The sequence below is a fragment of the Mytilus trossulus genome, chromosome 3 (assembly GCF_036588685.1).
Source record: "Mytilus trossulus isolate FHL-02 chromosome 3, PNRI_Mtr1.1.1.hap1, whole genome shotgun sequence".
In the NCBI taxonomy this organism is placed as follows: Eukaryota; Metazoa; Mollusca; class Bivalvia; order Mytilida; family Mytilidae; genus Mytilus; species Mytilus trossulus.
Window position 1 is genome coordinate 8,356,335 of NC_086375.1, and position 21,079 is coordinate 8,377,413.

At 34.2% G+C, this 21,079-nt stretch overlaps 1 protein-coding gene across 1 annotated transcript; it reads right to left on the reverse strand.

Moving 5' to 3' along the window:
• Window positions 1-15,344: 15,344 nt before the first annotated feature.
• On the reverse strand, window positions 15,345-20,548 carry LOC134710093 (palmitoyltransferase ZDHHC22-like). Its single transcript, XM_063570283.1, has 2 exons — window positions 20,091-20,548; window positions 15,345-16,308 (listed from the first exon to the last, which is right to left on the reverse strand). Exons 1-2 carry the CDS (start codon window positions 20,448-20,450, stop codon window positions 15,754-15,756), a joined length of 915 nt encoding a protein of 304 aa, XP_063426353.1. The 5' UTR covers window positions 20,451-20,548; the 3' UTR covers window positions 15,345-15,753.
• Between the last annotated feature and the right edge of the window lie 531 nt (window positions 20,549-21,079).

Below are 21,079 nucleotides of genomic sequence, written 5' to 3' on the forward strand. Positions count from 1 at the left end.
GGCTTAATTAATTTCATTGTAGAGTGTTGTGTAATTTGGGCTAAAATATCAGACCAACAGTGTTTGATAACCTTTGTTATGTTTAACCCTTGAATCAATGCTTCCTTATTTCACCAGAGAGACTTTGTGGCTGAGTGTTCTAAATAGTCAAATACAGCCTGTCAAGACAGATTGTGATCTTGAATCTGAAACATTGCAGGTGTGTTAGACTTCAATCTTGATTGAGTAGAATTTTCAGTTTTCCTACGAAAGGTTGTGGTTCTCTGTTCAATATGGTTTCCTCCACCAATAAAAATTGACTGCCATGAAATAACATAATAGTACTGGAATTGTGTTAAACACCAATCAATCAATGCAATCAATAAATTTTTATCATACCCCATTCTAAGAAATGGTAGAGGTATATAGTTTTATATCTATCCATCTGTCTGTCTGTCTGACATTTTTGTTTCCAGGTCATAACCCCCATACTCTATATAGGTTTGCAATTATACATGATACATTATAATGTGTGTGGAAGATCCCTATTATAATTTTCATAAGGAGGTCCCTACTCAAGTCATACTTCAGTGATTCCCTATATAATCAACTAGATTGTTCCCACAAAAGAGGGTGCATTCTAATCTTCTAGTTTTAGATATTTTGGGTTTACCGGTAAGTATGATTTTTTTCTATCAAATAGGGAATTTAGAACATTTGTTAGGAGAAAAATGTAACCCCTTTTGAGGCTAAATGGTCATTCCCTTATTTATCAAGTGAAATGAAACGAAATCAAAAATTGACAGATCGATCTTTACAGTCAAAAGCATGGCCAAAACAAATTCGACAGGCCAATAATTTCAATCAAAAGCATGGCCTAAGACAAATACAAGTCTTTCAGTTCCAGCCAAAAGCATGGTAAACAAGAATGTGTCCATTAGACAGGGATGCCCCACTCGCACTATCATTTTCTATGTTTAGAGGACCGTGAAATTGGGATCAAAGCTCTTATTTGGCATTAAAATTAGAAAGATCATATCATAGGGAACATGAGTATTAAGTTTCAAGTTGATTGGACTTCAACTTCACCAAAAACTACCTTGACCAAAAACTTTAACCTGAAGTGGGACAAACGGACGTACAGACCAGAAAACATAGTTCCCCTCTACTACATGGCCGACACTCGGCTAACCGAGAGATAGGTCGGTTAATCTATATTGAGTATGTGGCTATATCGGCGGAGGGTCTGTTAATCAGGTTGGTTATACGTCTGTTAGGAGTAAAACTCACAATTTAATGTTAAACTCTGTTAAATATACACATTTTTTGGCACATTATGAGAATCACATAAAAAAAAGAAAAGTGTCTGACAAAATGATGTCTATCATAGAACATTTTCCACCATTAAAAAAAATGCATAGCCTGCGCAATTTTAAGTAAAACAAAAAGGCGTCGGTGTGTATGTGGTTTTTATGCTTGTATGCATAGCAATATTTCAGATAAAAGGCCAAAAAACATTTTTAGATATGATTTAAAGGACACAAAGTAGTATTTTGGTTCTAAAAAATCAATTGTCATTGATAAATATTTCATAATTGTTATATAAGTTGAGTTATACCACATTTTAATGAATATTAGGGGAATACAGTCTGTTAATGGGTTGGACAATTTAAATCGTGTCAGTTAAGAGTTATTTAGCCACGACAATAGTCTTACTACCTTGAGTTTATATTTTCACATTGAAAAAAATGAGATGTACTTATGACGAAAAAATTACAATACGGTGCAACAGTATCCTACGGAAGTGTATTAGCGCCACACATTTTTAGCTCACCTGTCCCGAAGGGACAAGTGAGCTTATGCCATCACTTGGCGTCCGTCGTCGTCCGTCGTCTGTCGTCTGTCGTCCGTCGTCGTCTGTCGTAAACTATTTCAAGAATCTTCTCCTCTGAAACTACTGGGCCAAATACTTTCAAACTTTAACTGAATGTTCCTTAGGGTATCTAATTTATAAATTGTATCCCAAGTTTTGATCTATCAACAAACATGGTCGCCATTGCTAAAAATAGAACATAGGGGTCAAATGCAGTTTTTGGCTTATAACTCAAAAACCAAAGCATTTAGAGCAAATCTGACATGGGGTAATATTGTTAATCAGGTCAAGATCTATCTGCCCTGAAATTTTCAGATGAATCAGACAACCCGTTGTTGGGTTGCTGCCCCTGAATTGGTAATTTTAAGGAAATTTTGCTGTTTTTGGTTATTATCTTGAATATTATTATAGATAGAGATAAACTGTAAACAGGAATAATGTTCAGCAAAGTAAGATTTACAAATAAGTCAACGTGACGGAAATGGTCAGTTGACCCCTTTAGGAGTTATTGCCCTTTATAGTCAATTTTTAACCATTTTTCGTAAATCTTAGTAATCTTTTACAAAAATCTTCTCCTCTGAAACTACTGGGCAAAATACTTCCAAACTTTAACTGAATGTTCCTTAGGGTATCTAGTTTGTAAATTGTATCCGAAGTTATGATCTATCAACAAACATGGTCGCCATTGCTAAAAATAGAACATAGGGGTCAAATGCAGTTTTTGGCTTATAACTCAAAAACCAAAGCATTTAGAGCAAATCTGACCTGGAGTTATATTGTTTATAAGGTCAATTTCTATCTGCCCTGAAATTTTCAGATGAATCAGACAACCTGTTGTTGGGTTGCTGCCCCTGAATTGATAATTTTAAGGAAATTTTGCTGTTTTTGGTTATTATCTTGAATAATATTATAGATAGAGATAAACTGTAAACAGCAATAATGTTCAGCAAAATAAGATTTACAAATAAGTCAACATGACGGAAATGGTCAGTTGTCCCCTTTAGGAGTTATTGCCCTTTATAAACAATTTTTAACCTTTTTTCGTAAATCTTAGTAATCTTTTACAAAATTCTTCTCCTATGAAACTACTGGGCCAAATACTTCCAAACTTTAACTGAATGTTCCTTAGGGTATCTAGTTTGTAAATTGTATTCGAAGTTATGATCTATCAACAAACATGGTCGCCATTGCTAAAAATAGAACATATGGGTCAAATGCAGTTTTTGGCTTATAACTCAAAAACCAAAGCATTTAGAGCAAATCTGACATGGGTAACATTGTTTATCAGGTCAAGATCTATCTGCCCTGAAATTCTCAGATGAATCAGACAATCTGTTGTTGGGTTGCTGCCCCTGAATTGATAATTTTAAGGAAATTTTGCTGTTTTTGTTTATTATCTTGAATATAATTATAGATAGAAATAAACTGTAAACAGCAATAATGTTCAGCAAAGTAAGATCTTCAATTAAGTCAATTTGACCAAAATTGTCAATTGACCCCTTAGGGAGTTATTGCCCTTTAAAGACTTTTTTTTTTTTTTTAAATCTTCTCCTTTGAAACTGCTGTATCAATTTCTAGCCATACTTAGCCATACTTAGGCTAAATGAGTTTCAGAGTATCTAGTATAAATTTTATATTTTATTTCCTTGTATGTCAAGAAACATAGCTACTATGGCTAAAATAGAACATAAGAGAAAATGATTATTTTTTTTGGCTTTTGAAGAAAATAGGACGATTTAAATAAATTGATAAGCCAAAATAATCATCGATGAGAGATTTAACCAAAAGAATTAAGGTGAGCGATTCAGGCTCTTGAGAGCCTCTTGTTTTTTATCCTTATAGAAAGAGCACTTTTATCTTATTTATTTTTTCTCTGCATTTCATTAAAAGGGTGTGTCACTTCAAATTAGCGTTATATGGACTGATTGGCCGCTCGAATTCGCATGAATTTATTATTTACGCCAAGTTATCAATCAGCCTTATTTTTTTGTTTATTCAAAGTCTGTAACATCTATGAATCTGTCATGTGTTGCAATTCAGCTGGTTAAATTCCATGCGTTTTCTTTGGAATACTAAGGCTTTTCTACATTAAGAATATATTACCTTATGCCGGCGTCACACATTGGCGGATAGACCAGCGTCACGCCTGGTAAACCATCTAATCTCAACCAAAATGTTGAGACGGAAAAAAGTATTCTGGCACTTCCTGTTGAGTCTTTCTGGTTCAAAATATTCAAAATAAACATAGGGTAGGTCGAATTTTCGTCAATTTACTTAAAATCAATGACTTTTTTGTAAAATAAGAGAATGTCATGCCATAGATAAATGATAATTGTAGCTAATATGTCTCTGTTTGGTTCAAAATATCTGAAATTTAAGTCACAATCACTTTTCTCCTACGGATTATCATGTTTACTTTCTTTGAATCCGATAAAACTGCTATGGTTTTAATGACCTAGCAAGAAAATATGTCAATTATTTGTGTTTTTTTTTATGCTTTACGATAACCACGTCTGTTAATTGCAAAAATATCTTTTGTCAAGCCTATTCTAAGCAGGAAAATGAAAAATTCTAAATGGTTGAGATATACAGGTACTGGTTGAGTCTTTCTGTCACAATGTTGAGACATTCTGGTTATTTTGTGTCATAAAGTATATTATTGTTAAAATATAGGCGCTGAGGTTTCAAAGTTCAAATTAACTATGACTAGCAATCCAACACGCGTGCAATATAACTATATACAGAAAAAAAACTGCTAAAACAGCTATGCTAAAGTTTAATTTAAATAATTAGATGTAATTTCTATTGTAAAAATAAAGTTATTTCCCAAAATGAACAACGAAACTATATCAGTGAGCGGTACTATTCGAGTTTACCTTTTTGCGGTTAACCTGATATAAGTTAAAATCTAAATACTGATACAATTTCTAGAATTGCCGATAGAAAAATGTATGCTTTATGAGTATAAATAAGATTGTTTTATTATATTTATTTATTATTATGTTTTTATTTAGATGATTTCGATTCCGTAATCAAATTTAACGCTAATTTCAACACTCTTGATTGGGCTAGTAGTCAGTTTAAATCAATAGATGAGGAATGAAGAAGGAAAGAGGACATCATTATTCATTTTAATTTGTAGCTAATCATGCCTATTTTTGTTTTGCTCTTACCAGGCAACCATATTCATAAACGAAAATCTCCTGTCCCTCATCCAAACAAATAAATATATATCAGATGTTTTTTAAACGCCCAGTGACAAATATTTCATGCATGTTCAGGAAAACACGAGAGAAAAAGTCGGGTATATAATGTTAAAACGAAGAGATGCGATATGATTGCTGATGACGCAACTATCATAATATGAAGTAGTGGATGGAAGCGATAATAGGAAACCGTAAGGCCTTCAAAAATAAAAAAAAAAACGATACTGTTAAGCCGTTTATAAAACGCCATGAAAGTGTGAAACAATTCAAACGATAAAACTAATACGGCCTATATAAATTATACAAAACAAAACAATTTGAAAAATACCAAATATAAGATGAGACATGAACCAACGACAAACACTAAACTACATGCTGCTGACTTGGGACAGGTTCATAAAGAATCTGGCAGAAGTTGTTCATATAAAAACGAAGATGTGGTATGATTGCCAATGAGCCAACTCTTCACAAGAGACCAAATGATACAAAAATTAACAGCTATAGGTCACCTGACCATACGGCTTTTAACAATAAGCAAAGCTAATACCACATAGTGAGCTATAAAAGGCCTCGAAATCACAAATGTAAAACAATGCAAAGGATAAAACTAACGGCCTAATTAATTAATAAAATAAAGTGAACGAAAAACAAAGAAGTAACACAGCAACAAACGGCAACCACCGAGTTCCTGTCCCAAGTCAATAGCCTGTAAGTCACTAACTTACAGGCTACTGACTTGGGACAGGCACATACAAACAGAATGTGGCGGGATTAAACATAGTAGCGGGATCCCAACCATTTCCTCACCAGGGACAGTGATTTAATAGTACAACTCCTAGTTTGTGAGCGCTCGATCCTCCTCGAAGCTGAAACAGTAGTGTAGTAGACTAGTAGTACAATATAAGAACAACCTGTGCAGATCAGTTGCAATTTAATTAACTGGAAAGATCGATACGAGATACTCAAAAACCGGCCAACTAACAGTAAGACCATAGACTCAAAACATCGAACTAAGAGTATTTGCAATTACTGGAAGTTTGTTCAAAGCAAGTTGCAACTAGTTCTGAAATAAATTTTGTTCTCCCAGACATAAGTACACAACCAACTGATAACATTTATTAAAGAGAAAAGTACAGGAAACGTCTGTTTTACGTTGCATACTAACATATGGATCGATGTATAATGAAAGCATTTGAAAAGTGGTAGTCCGAAGGCTTTGATCATCGAAATTTTGCATTAGAAATAATAGTTAGGACCTGAGAAGATTTTCTCCAAGGACCACCAGAAAAAAACGATTTTGAGAACTTTTTGAAAGCTTTGCTTTAAACAAAAATAATCCAGGTCGGTTACATTAAAAAAAATGAATAAATAACCTAAGGATTTGTATAGTTAGACTATACAAATCCTTGGATAGACTAAGATGTCCTTTTTGTAAATTGATCCGAGTCATTTTCCAGACAAATATTAACACATTATTGTGCAGGATAAGATTATTCTTAAAAATCAAATAGAGGGGGGTGAAGCCTGATTTGTTTAGAAACATTGAATTGAAGAAAATCATAAAGAACATTGTAACGAACAGAAGCCTGATTTGTTTAGAAACATTGAATTGAAGAAAATCATAAAGAACATTGTAACGAACAGAGCACAATTTTACAGTCATGTCTACTGGACGTATGTTAATTTTCTAAAAAAAAATCGTTAACTTAGTTTTAATTCATCCAACATAACAAGAACCTGCTGTATTCGACGGCAATTTATTTTTTTATTCTATTGATCTTCCGCAGAATATCTCCAAAAGAGGTCCAGGTTCATTTTTTTGAAATCTTCACCAGAAGACATTCTGGTGATGTACAGAAGAGACCAACAAAACACGCCCCTGTGATTGTGTAGATCGCAGTATTGTCGTGGTATACGGTCTTGAGGTCTTGTAGTTCGTATTGAGAGTAGCCAACATGTTCAAGACAATCGTGATATGTCGTTGCAAAATCATGTCTAAGTAGGAGCGCGTTAATGTCGTAGTCCACAAATATTGCTGTGCCATCGTATCTTGAGCGCGATTCAAGTCGCAGACACATGTAATTCTCGATGTTACTATACTATACCTTAATACAAACACTAGACTATACCTTAATAATGCGACATAACCACTACGACCATTCTACGGTTATGCTTAGCTGTTCAAGACCGCATCCTTTACAAAAGTCGATTCTAGTACGATCAAGCCCGGTGTCCTCATCACGGTCTTCTTAAGACCTGACTGCGATCATATTACTACGACGATTTCCAGCTCTATAGTCGCGCTCATTGTCATTTTCACATGAAGATATAAAAGCTCTCCAGGTTTTGTTTATATGTATTTTGGACCTCGTTGGTCCTCATGTCTCTTTTTTCCAATGGGCCCAACCATGCATTACACATTTCATTGTGTCATTTCCACTATCTTTCATTAAAACAAATCTACATTGACCAGCAATATGTTGTGATTCAGGTTGGATTGGTCGGTCCAACATTTTTACTGGATCAGGCGAATAACGCCCGAGGACATCTGTCTCTACCACTATATATATATATATTACTACTACTTCTACTAGTATGTTTTTGTTCCAATGATACAGAAAAAGGCTAAACATATGTGTGTGTGTCTATGCTTAGCATGCAAGTTCTGCTTAAAACTGTGGTCACACTTTACCAGATAGCTCGAACGGACACCGAAAGGATGTCCAAAATTTTCAATTTACACCATTTTCATCTGTTAGGAGTCCGCGATGTAATGAACAAATTAAACGGACGTGTAGTATTCCGAGAAATGGTAGGATAGAAAAAGAAATAAGAAAACAAATGTCAGATAAAAAAAACCCAATAAATTTGCCTGATCATGATTTAGAAGATCATATAAAAAAGAAGATGTGGTATGATTGCTAATGAAATAACTCTCCACAAGAGACCAACATGACACAGAAATTAACAACTATAGGTAACCATACAGCCTTCATCAATGATCAAAGCCCATACAGCATACATGTAGTCAGCTATAAAAAGCCATAAATATTCATGATACTAAAGAAAACCAACATACCAATAATTGTTTTTTTCTGACGCGATTTTCAATTGGTATGTATCCGTTTTATAATCAATTATCGTTCTGTTATCCTTCTGTTCATGTGCGTCTCACATCCGTTTTATCCTTTATATGTCCGATAAAATCCGTTAGTGAACCTGTCTACCGGACCTCCTACGGATGTATAACGGACAAGTAACAGATACAAAACGAACACAGAACGGACGAGTATTGTAATAAAAATCCGACGAGTCCGTACAAATCTTAACTGCGGGATAATACCTTGTTAACCACTGAATTACAGGCTCTTAACTTGGTACAGGCACATACATACGTAATATTGCGGGGTTAAACATGTTAGCGGGATCCCAACCCTCCCCTAACATTGGACAGTAGAATAACAGTGCTACATAGGAACAAACTATAAAAATCAGTTGGAAAATGCTTAATTCATCAGATTGACAAAAATACAAGTGGACGTATATATCAATTTCATTTCAAAAGCACACACGGCTTGTCAATCTAGTACAAAGGAGGGTTTATGTTCATATAACATTCATGTTTACATTTCATGTACTCGTCCTGCATATGCATTTAGTTAGACAATGAGTATTTTAATGACTCATTAAAACATCAATACTACAATCTGCACTGTTTTACTCCTGTTCATGTTGATTATAAACATAGAAAAAAACGTAATAGAAAAATAACTGACCCACTGACATTTTACTTTATGAAATTGCTACCAGTTGATATAATTTTACCAATCTATGAATAAAGAGACCCATTCCTACGGTACGTCTATGTATTCTTTATAAAGAAGGAATCATTTACCATGGTATGAGGCAGAATAAAGGTTTAGTGTTGAAGATTCAAAGTTAAGCACTGATTATGTAAATATAGCACAGGGGATGCAAATTGTCCAGATTTAAAACTCAGTTCTGTAGATAAAGTTTAGTACTGATGTAAACCCCAGCACTGCAATGTAAAGTATAGCGATGTAGATTTTGAAAAGATAGCTATTGGGATGTCAAGTTAAGCTATGTAGGAATAAGTTCTAGCGCTGGAGATATCAATTACAACATTATTGACTTTCTAGCTTCTGTGCAAAACTGCTTCTCAAACGCTCGACTATTAATCTTCAGAGCTAGACTATTAATCTTCAGCGCTAGACTATTAATCTCCAGCGCTAGAACTTTAATACAGAAAAAACACAGCTATTCACTATTCACTACCAGTATTCACTTTATTACAACCAAAGGTCTCTTTAGAAGCTGCTGCCATAACTATACAGACACGATAAAAAAAATGACAGTTGAAATGTCAAACAGTATACGGCAAGTTTATGAATTTTGGCGGTTGTACATTTGTATGTATAATTGATACTAAGCTAGTTGAAAATTTCAATCACCAGAAGATCTCAACATTGTTCCAGAATATCTCAACCGATACCAGAAAATCTCAACATGATCTACTTTGTAACATATTTAGCTTAATGAAATTATATTAGTAAAGAAAAAGAGCAAACTGTAATTTTATGTTTATAAGGTTTTAGAAAAATACTGATTTACTGATATATACGTTAGTTTTATCAATGATTTCACTGTCATTTTGTCAATAGCTGAGTGCACTGGCCACAGTTACCTGCAGGAGAAAAGTAATTCCGATGTCATTTTAAATCATATTGGTCCGTGTTATACACGAAACAAATCCTAATTCAATTATCTATGGCATGACATTCTCCTATTTTACAAAAAAACTCATCGATTTTCAGTATTTTGACGAAAAGGCGACCTACCCTGTGTTTATTTTGAATATTTTGAACCAGAAAGACTCAACAGGAAGTGCCAGAATACTTTTTTCCGTCTCAACATTTTAGTTGAGATTAGATGGTTTACCAGGCGTGAGCGTGCACCAAACGTACAGAGAAAACTGAAAAAGTCGGTATACGTTAGTTGCACGCCATAGGAACGCTTAGCCATCGTTCAAAGCGCGTTGAATAAGTTTGAAGTACGTCAAAATACAAAGATAAAATTGAAAAAGGAAATGGGTAATGTGTCAAAGCGACAACAATCCGACCATAGAACAGATAACAGACAAAGGCCACCAATGGGTCTTCAATGTAGAGAGAAACTCCCGCGCCCGTAGGCGTCCTTAAGCTGGCCCCTTAAAAAATATACATACTAGTACAGTGATAATGAACGTCATAATAAACTCCGAATTATACACAAGAAGCTAAAATTAAAAATCATATAAGACTAACAAAGGCCAGAGGCTCCTGCCTTAGGACAGGCGCAAAATTGCGGAGGGGATAAACATGTTTATGAGATATCAACCCTCCCCCTATACCTCTAGCCACTGCAAATAAGTAAATACGTTTGATGAACACTACAACCCGAGGAAATGTGTATGCAGCATAAAAACATACAACATACGCCAACATACGTTTCTTGAACGCTGGATAAACGCTAAAGCCTTAGATACGCTTTCTAGTACGCCCATATTTCCTCAATGCTTTTCAACTTTGTTTTTGGCCTTTTAAACATTTTTTTTGAGTGTCACTGATGAGTTTTTTGTAGACGAAACGCGTGTCTGGCGTAAATATCAAATTTCAATCCTGGTATCTATGAAGAGTTTATTTCCGGTATGTATTTCCTTTTGTACCGAGTCATCATTCTCATTTTCTGCCGCCTAAGAAAATGTCTGTACCAAGTTCTAAACCGTGGTTCTAAACAAAAAATAGACACTAGTAAGTTTTTTTTTATATTAGTGTTGGGTGCTGATTTCATATGTAACAACAAGACAATTTTATATTCCTGTAAATCACAATAAATGCATAATATTAATTTTATTTTTCGAGTAATGCTGTATTTCATTGATATCGTAAGTCATTTAGCCGACTCGCAGTCCACAAACGTGCTTGTTTTTCTATTGAGTGACCTTCGAGGTGGTGTAGAGAAAGGTTGATGTTGAAAGGTTTGTCTATATTTGTTTGCATTATAAACATATTTCAGTTCATTTGATAAAAAAAAATCAAAACATAACGAAGTTTATCTCTGATTTATAAATGTACTTGTTAGCTATGTAAATGAGAAAATTCGTGCCATTCATATAAATGAAACAGAATTCACATGATATATGCGACCATTTTTTGATGAAATTAATATTACTTTGATTTTACACTTTTTAAAACCATTTCTTTCAATTTTCAGATTCCATTGTCTAAATTTATTTTTCATTGTTCGTGTGTTGTTTCCATTTATTCTAGCCATTAATCTTGGGCCTATATCTTTATTCAGATAACACCCCATATAGCAATTAAATTATACTTGTAATGTCATTCATAACTCTTAACAGACCAATTAACAGACCGAGTTTTATACATCCGACCCATTAACAGACCATATTTTTTTTTTTTTTTTATCAAAAATTGATTTATGTCACCAAAATACAGTTTTCATGTAGATTTTTCACATATTGATGTTAATATGGTAAACAAACATAATGCCTGTCTTTTTTTGATGTTCAAAAGATTGCATGCAAGTAAACTCGACCAACTTGTCATTTTTGTATACATTGTGTGTGTGTAAAATGTGTATTAATTTACTGATGAGTAACTCGCCTTTTCATTTTATAGATCGTTTATTGAAGCTAGAAAAATAATAATTACACCACTGGATTCAGTACTCCAAATCATTTTGTCAGACATGAATAGTTTTTATGATATTAATATAATTAAAAAGTTAAACAGTGAAACATGCTGACCTTGCACTGATTTTCACGATAACACCTGATTAACAGACTTTAGCCAACCCGATTAACAGACCCACCGCCGATATAGCCGCATACTCAATATAGATTAATTGACCTATCTCTCGGTAAGCCGATTGTCGGCCGTGTACTATTGTAGGTGGGGCATAGAAAAAACCCAAAACAATACGAAAATCGAGTAATTACAGTTAAATGCATGGCAAAAAACCCAACAATACGAAAACCCTAATTATTACAGTCAAAATCCAATTTTTACAACCAAAAGCATGACAAGAAAACAAAATCCAGTATTAAACTACAGTTAAAAGCATGACAAAAAGACCATACGAAAATCAAATAATTACAGTCAAAAGCATGACCAATCAAATACGACAGTTTTTTAATTACAATCAAAAGCATGGACAAACACAAAAAAACAATACGAAAATCAAATACGACAGTTTTTTATTTACAATCAAAAGCATGGACAAGCACAAAAAAACATAGTCCAATAATCAAAGTCAAGAGCATGGCCCCGAAAAGAACGACAATTCAAGAATAAGTCAAAAGCCTGGCCCAGCAAAGATATGACAGTAAATAATTAGTCAAAAGTATGAACAAAAACGAACACATATAAAAATGGTCAAATTCTAACAACAACAAAAAAACCGAATTGAACTCGGATATATTGGAAGGGTCAATAGTGTGAGTCTCAAACGCAGTACTAACCGTGTGGTCTCAAACGCAGTACTAACCGTGTGGCTTTATGTAGTTGAGATACATTTTTGTAACTATGGATATTATTTGGCCCGCTTCCGTCAGCCATGGTTCATTGACTCGAAATTTTTCCATAGTTTAGATGTCAACGTTTGTGATTTTGTAATTTTAAAGAGAAACACTGACGGCAAGTTAATGTTTTCCTTAACGATGGCACATGTCGTTTCCATGGATATCGGTTGGCAACGTCTCCAGTCATTATAGGTTAACATTAATTTCTGCATAGCTTGCATACATTTGTTTACATGACATTTAAATGTTGTCCTGACAATATTACTTACAGGTGTGACACAATTCGTTCATCAGTTCAGTTCCCTTATGAAACTGAATTGTTTGCCGCAAACTTGCAGCAGACTTGCTGCAAGCTTGCGGCAAACAAAAAGTTTGCAGGAACACATAAAACAGTGTTTGCAGATGTTTGCCGCTAGCTGCAAACTTCTGGCAAACATTGCTGCAAGCTTGCGGCAAGTTTGCAGAAACATCAATGTTTGCCATAAGATTGCCAGAAAGTTTAAAATAATAAAGAATGTTTGCCGCAAGATTGCAGAAAACTTTGACTATTCAATATGTTTGCCGCAAGATTGCAGAAAACTTTGACCATGCTATATGTTTGCCAGAACATTGCAGGAATTACACAATATTGACTGGGCATGCCTAGTTGGCACTTCCTGGATGCTAACAATTTGAAATTGTGGCTAGGTCAGGTTGGTTGTGTTTGGAAATGCATTTCATATATAAGAGATTAAGGAGGCGTTATGGTTCAGTAATATATGGGATAATCAGTATGTAATTGTGTAAGTACAAATGATTCATAGAACTGCATGTTTTAATAAATTAATTGATGTTATCATCATACATAATTAAGTAAGCAACTTTATATACATGTATGTATGTGTTATTGAAAAACTTAAGCGATTATGAGTTTGAATTTGTAACTGATGTACTGCACCATCATGATCATGTTTATTAAGATTAAGTTAAATTCTGTAAATTAATGCAATTATTACCTAGCTTTATACTCAATACACGTTTAAGATTTTACCTTTTTCATTTTTTAATACAGGTATATTAATGTCATTTGAGAATGACTTCTGCCACTTTTCAAAACTCATATGCATGTACATGTATGTATTCCCTTCAATCTCACGAGTTTGCAAGAATTCTTTCAATGACTGTTTGAATAAAGACAGGAATTGACTTTTTAAAATGTTGCTGTGTAACTTGAAAGAGAAAAAATTGAATGTGTCTACACACACGACATTGGTATATATGTGTGGTTCCTGCAAGTTTGCCGCAAGTTTGCAACAAACAATTGCCGCAAGCTTGCAGCAAACAATTGCCACAAGCTTGCGGCAAATCTAATTTGCATAATTATGTTTGCCGCAAGCTTGCAGCAAACTTCATTTGCATGGTAAAATGGTTGCGGCAAGTTTGCAGCAAACGTTTGCTGCAAGCTTGCGGCAATGTTTGCTGCAAACTTGCGGCAAATGTTTGCCGCAGGGCTTATTTTTCGGTAAGGGTTGACATCTTTTACCAAAAAGTAACTATCGCATTTAATTTCGAGCAGTGGACTTTTGGTCATGGTTTTCTCGGAATGTTAGGAAATATTTACGAGTCCATCAGATGTGTATAGATTGCTGTTTGTTTCGGAAATATGCCTTTTTGCATCTTGTTATTCAAGGGGTACAATCAACATCACGTGATGGATATACCCACACCGGAAGTTACAGTCGAACTCGCCGCTTGAAAGGTTAGTAGTTGCATTTTCTTGTTTATATCAATTAAATTTTGATTAATACGTTGGCACACCGAATGTCGGATAGTATGTAGTTTTAAAATACACAATTGTTTTTGCTAAACAGCGTGCAGTTATTGCAAACACTTCGACACAGTTCCAAATTTTCGTGTCGAAGTGTTAGCATTAACTGCACGCTTTCCAGCAAGGATAATTGTGTATTTCAAAACTAGATAGTATCCAACGTTCGATGCACTACCTTATTTATTAAATTTTATTGATATAAACAAGTACATACGACTACTAACCTTTTAAGCGGTCTGCTCGACTGTTACTTCCGGTGTGTGTATTTTGATTGTACCCCTTGTTATTGACTTTGAACAAGCTATTGTAGTAATTTTGAGTACTCTCAGAATGGCACTGTCCTTTTGCTAATTTTTACTTTTTTTGTGCTTTTCAACGGATTTTCAGTGCAGTACCACTTACCCTGATCGTAAGAGGATTGCATAGTCTTTATTGTTCTATGTTGTGTCTGGTGTACTATTATTTATGTTTATCTTTTCTTTTTTGGCCATGCATGGCGTTGCCAGTTTGTTTTCGATTTATGAGTTTGAATGTCCCTCTGGTAGCTTTCGCCCCTCTTTTGGCACTGCAAATAGTGTTTACCCCGCCACGTTATGCTTTTACCTAGAACTTGTAATTCAGGGATTGACATTTGTTAGTTGCTGTATGACATATTTCTTTTAGCGTTTGTTGCTATGTACATAAATCAGTCTCGTCAGCGATCGGTTCTTTCTTTTGAATTGTTCAATCTTAGTGCATTTTGTCATTACCGGGCCTTGAGTTGCTTGATATTATTAAAGGTCATTTGGTGACATATGTCTTTTCTAACATAGACGTAATTTGGTTTATGTCAGATAGTACTTAGCTCCATTGGCAACCGTGCAACTTAAAATTAAGACGTATATTTTCATTGTGTTTATTAACAAAATATAAATATGAAAATGTACGAACAAATAATATAAACAGATTGATAAATAAATAGTACATCCTTAATGGTCAATGACTTCATAGCTGAACACGACTGTCGAAATGAGCCATATTGGGACTGTTCGAACACATTCATATTATGCACAATGTACTTGACGCTGAGCAAAGTGTTTTTTAAGGGGAAAGCCAAAGGTAAATAGGAGATAACTCTTGCAATCATTTATGCGCTTGTAATAGGCAGTTTCTCTATGCTTCTAAACATATATATGAAACAGCAGTAACATAATCTACGTTACTTAGAAGCTTACAATAAATAAAGTTCTGAGAATGGTCGACACAAACGCATCGACGAATTTTAAGAGTTATCTGACTTATCCGAAGGTCAATTCCCCTTGACTCGCTTCCTGATGTTCCAATTCACGCCATCGTCAATTTGATCCACTCTAAACGGAAAAATGAATTGCAGAGGAATCAAGCGCAATGCGCCAAATACAGATCTTAAATTATCCAAGACGGTATCGTGTGAATAAATGTTCATTTTCTTAGTACTCTCAAACGAGGTCATACCGTAACAGATCAGGAACAAATGATAATATGTGAAAAATATAGCACTGAAAAAACATCCAACCGTGAAAAATAAATGAAGTGTTAAGAAAAACTGGAAAAATGTCATGTTCCCGAATAACATCTGGAAAAATGCAACTGGCGCAAAGTAATTCAGGATATCAAAAAGAGACAGCGGTATTGATTGGTTGAGGTAGGAAACTTGTAGAAACGAGGCGAATGCATTGCACCAGACTAATGATATACACATTATAATGAAGAATCGCTCATTATAGAATCCAATACAGGAATTGGTGAAGAAGCAGTGGTGATCTCTTTTCAGAACACATTTGTTACAGTACTTGCAGTGGAACGATCTTGGTGGGACATCAACCTGAAATACAATAAAGATTTTAAAATATACTTGAAGCTTAATAAAGGCTGAAGTTAACAAAAACCCTCGGTATATTTTCTCAATTTTGAAAAACAAGAGGCTCTAAAGAGCCTGTGTCGCTCACCTTGATCTATGTGCATATTAAACAACGGACACAAATGGATTCATGACAAAATTGTATTTTGGTGATGGTGATGTGTTTGAAGTTCTTACTTTACTGAACGATTTTGCTTCTTACAATTATATCTATCATGAACTTTGCCCATTAGTAACAGAGAACTATATTTGGTTAAAATTTACATAAATTTACCAAATTAATGAAAATTGTTAAAAATTGACTATAAAGGGCAATAACTCCTTAAGGGGTCAATTGACCATTTAGGTCATGTTGACTTATTTGTAGATCTTACTTTGCTGAACATTATTGCTGTTTACAGTTTATCGCTATCTATAATAGTATTCAAGATAACCAAAAACGGCAAAATTTCTTTAAAAATTACCAATTGGAGGGCAGCAACCCAACAACCAGTTGTCCAATTCATCTGAAAAATTCAGGGCAGATAGATATTGACTTGATTAACAATTTAACTTCTTGTCAGATTTGCTCTAGATGCTTTGGTTTCATAGTTATAAGCAAAAAACTGCATTTTACCCCTATGTTCTATTTTTAGCCGTGGCGGCCATCTTGGTTGAATGGCCAGGTCATCGGACACATTTTTCAAACTAGATACCCCAAAGATGATTGTGGCCTAGTAGTTTCAGTGGAGATTTTGTAAAAGATTACTTAGATTTATGAAAAATGGTTAAAGATTGACTATAAAGGGCAATAACTCCTAAAGGGGTCAACTGACCATTTTGGTCATGTTGACTTATTTGTAAATCTTACTTTGCTGAACATTATTCCTGTTTACAGTTTATCTCTATCTATAATAATATTCAAGATAATAACCAAAAACAGCAAAATTTCCTTAAAATTACCAATTCAGGGGCAGCAACCCAACAACGGGTTGTCTGATTCATCTGAAAATTTCAGGGCAGATAGATCTTGACCTGATTAACAATATTACCCCATGTCAGATTTGCTCTAAATGCTTTGGTTTTTGAGTTATAAGCCAAAAACTGCATTTTACCCCTATGTTCTATTTTTAGCGGTGGCGGCCATCTTGGTTGGTTGACCAGGTCACGCCACACATTTTTTAAACTAGATACCCCAAAGATGATTGTGGCCAAGTTTGGATTAATTTGGCCAAGTAGTTTCAGAGGAGAAGATTTTTGTAAAAGATTACTTTAATTAACGAAAAATGGTTAAAAATTAACTATAAAGGGCAATAACTCCTAAACGGGTCAACTGACCATTTTGGTCATGTTGACTTATTTGTAGATCTTACTTTGCTGAACATTATTGCTTTTTACAGTTTATCTCTAACTATAATAATATTCAAGATAATAACCAAAAACAGCAAAATTTCTTCAAAATTACCAATTCAGGGGCAGCAACCCAACAACCGATTGACCGATTCATCTGAAAATTTCAGGGCAGATAGATCTTGACCTGATAAACAATTTAACTTCTTGTCAGATTTGCTCTAAATGCTTTGGTTTTTGAGTTATAAGCCAAAAACTGCATTTTACCCCTATGTTCTATTTTTAGCCGTGGCGGCCATCTTGGTTGGTTAACCGGGTCACGCCACACATTTTTTAAACTAGATACCCCAATGATGATTGTGGCCAAGTTTGGTTTGATTTGGCCCAGTAGTTTCAGAGGAGAAGATTTTTGTAAAAGTTAACGACGACGGACGACGACGGACGCCAAGTGATTAGAAAAGCTCACTTGGCCCTTCGGGCCAGGTGAGCTAAAAATGTGTACCGTAACTCGACCTTTCAATGGTTTACTTTTCAAAATTATGCCTTGAACGGAGAGCTGTCTTATTGGCACTCATACCTCATCTTCTTGTATCTATTCATCACTCAAATATTCAACTGAATGCTATTTTACATTTGTAATTGTGTTTTGCTCATTTGAGTCCGAGTCTAAACATTTGGGAACAAGGGAAATGAAAAAAATTCATATGACGTCGCGTATGGTGTTGGTCAAGTTAGTTGTGGTAACGTTAGTTTGACGTTACTTCTGATGCATTGTATGAATAACTTCGTACTTTTTTTCATTTCGCAGCTCAATCATACAGCATAATTTATATGAGCATATATATACATATAGATATAGATTCTTACATTGATACCAGTGGATTATCGGATTTATCCAATCGAGATAGTTAAATTATCAATTTTAAAGTCCGAGCCGCCTCGGCGAGGACTTTAAAATTTATAATTTAACTATCGAGATTGGATAAATCCGATAATCCACGAGTAACTATGTAAGAATCTGTTTCTCTAATGATTAAAAAGACATTTTCTTTTTTTGTTAACCGAAAAAAACCTTCGAGTGCCTTTCACATTGCACGAAGTTGTCAATTTCATTAACACCTGTTATCAAATTTTGATTCATCCAGTTAGCTAAAAAGATCACGACCCTTAAAATCATCCAATGATCTTTTGTGATCACCAGGAACCACACGTTGATTATTTTTTTTTTATACAATGGGTTTGGAAAGGGATAAATTTCCATAGAATTAGAGAAATATCTTTTATTGTGTGTGTAGTGCATATGTTATTGTTTATAATAATATTGTCTGTATAATATGCCCTCCTTGGGCCCTAATTTGGTAAATAAAAATATTCTATTCTGTACATTTTTATTTCTTCTTATTATGATATTAGTGGAACTAAATGGTTGTCATTAAGTTCTCTGAATTTGTTTTGTGAGAACAAAGAAACATTTACTAAATTTTCTAATTACATGTCTATGTTTACTGGTTACCTGTGTAATTAAATTAGGACAATTAGTAACTTTTTAATGTTATGATTAAAGTAAACACAAACAATACTTTACTTTTAAATGTTTAATAAGAAATAATCTGTCGTCATGTATTATGATTTATATTCAAGTTATGACAGGACAATACCAAATTTAACATTTCATCAATGTATGACGCTAAGTTTATTCTTCAGAAAAAAATGTTAATATAAATAGTTGGATTTGATTTTCAATTTGCAGATCTTTATATTTTGAAAAAAATAGTTTATATGTTAAAAATATATTTTATTCAATAGTGTCACACGTGCACGTATGTATTAAAACAAACTCATATACATTTTCGAGCTGCAAACACACAAATAAAGGTTCTATCATGTTTTAGTAGAACATGTAGAAAAAATGCATTATTCAGCTGCAGCTACATGTACACGCATTATTTACTTTATTTTTTTTCTAGAGTTTAAGCAGATCTCAATTGCAGGCGCTTGGATGTACATGTACGATAAAAAAAAACTTTGTTTGAAGTGCATATTCAATTTCCTACTTGCTTTTAAGTTTGTGTAGTAGAATAAGGTAGGGCAAACTCAGTACTAGTGTTCAGTATGTGGTAAAAAAGTAATTAGGCAATGAACTATAGTCATTGCAAACACTATCTTTTATTTTTTCCATCATGTTCAATGTACCAAAGCACTTGTGAGCAGTTGATGACTTCAACAATGCAAAACGAAATTGGAAACATGTCCATCAATAGGTACTTTACCATGACTATATATGTTATTTTTATTGTAATATTCTTATACATCTTATCGCTTGATATCCATGTATGCGCAATTTGCTACTCCCACTATTATTAAGAGCAGATTTAAAAAAAAAGTGAAATCATAAACAAACAGACTAATAATTTTACCTGACAATTAGGACAGTTGTACCAGCCTGCCGGTGTCTCAAGAGTCCCAGGGTGATGTTTCTCCTTCACCGCAGCATCAACTTTTGATACATCAACTAAATAAGTTCCAAACCAATTAATGAACGATTGCCAAGCCGAAAACCAAATCAATACAAATATTACGCCGGTTTTTATCCAGTTATCGCCATACAGTTGAAATGTCAATATGTGGCCTTCAATGAAAAGAGAAATCCACATTCCCCAAAAGAAAGCCACACCAATTGTGTTTATCTGTGTTTTTTTCACCGTAAAATCTCTGTTCTTGTAATGATCGGAAAATTTTTCCTTCAAAGTTGGTGGTTTTCGTTCTCTTAACTCCATCGCTACTGATTACCAACGGTATACTGAGAACAAATCACGAATAAGTCTCAACAGGTGCTCGCTTGATTGGACCGGAAGTTTACACGTTTCCATGTAAATAAACCAGGTAAAAATAACTTATTGCACCAATGACGGACTTTAAAACTCCGTGATTTGATATTTTATTCTTTGATTAAAAAGAAACTTGTTAACGTGAATATCCTTTGATATCTTACAAAAAGACTAATTTTAAACGCTTCAGAAGCACGGAATTCATATATGATATTGTCTCAATTTTTCTCAAAAAATTTAATTAAAAAAGAAACCACAAATAGCTTTCATTTGAAATTAAATTAATTTATTTTAGTAAAAGTTTCTTGAAGTAGAAACTTTAACAGTATACAAAAGGGTTTCCTAAAAAGAGGGTGGATACCCACTATTACCGCTTCACTGAATATTTCTCGATTCCCGTTCTGGGATGAAAATTTCATGGACTGAATTTTCCGGCTCTCAATTCGACACCATTTGCGAGTATGGTCTTGAGGAAACGATGAAAGTCCTTCGGAAGGTGTCAATAAATGGCTCACCCGTGTTAAGAGAGAGCTATATCTCTTGCACATCAAAGACACCCTTGTAGATTTCGAATATAG

Excerpts from the sequence above, each read along its gene's own strand:
- LOC134710093 (XM_063570283.1), bottom strand. The coding sequence starts at position 20,450 with ATGGAGTTAAGAGAACGAAAACCACCAACTTTGAAGGAAAAATTTTCC. Across the intron at positions 16,309-20,090 it reads ACAACTGTCCTAATTGTCAG|GTTGATGTCCCACCAAGATC; the intron begins GTAAAATTATTA and ends ATTGTATTTCAG.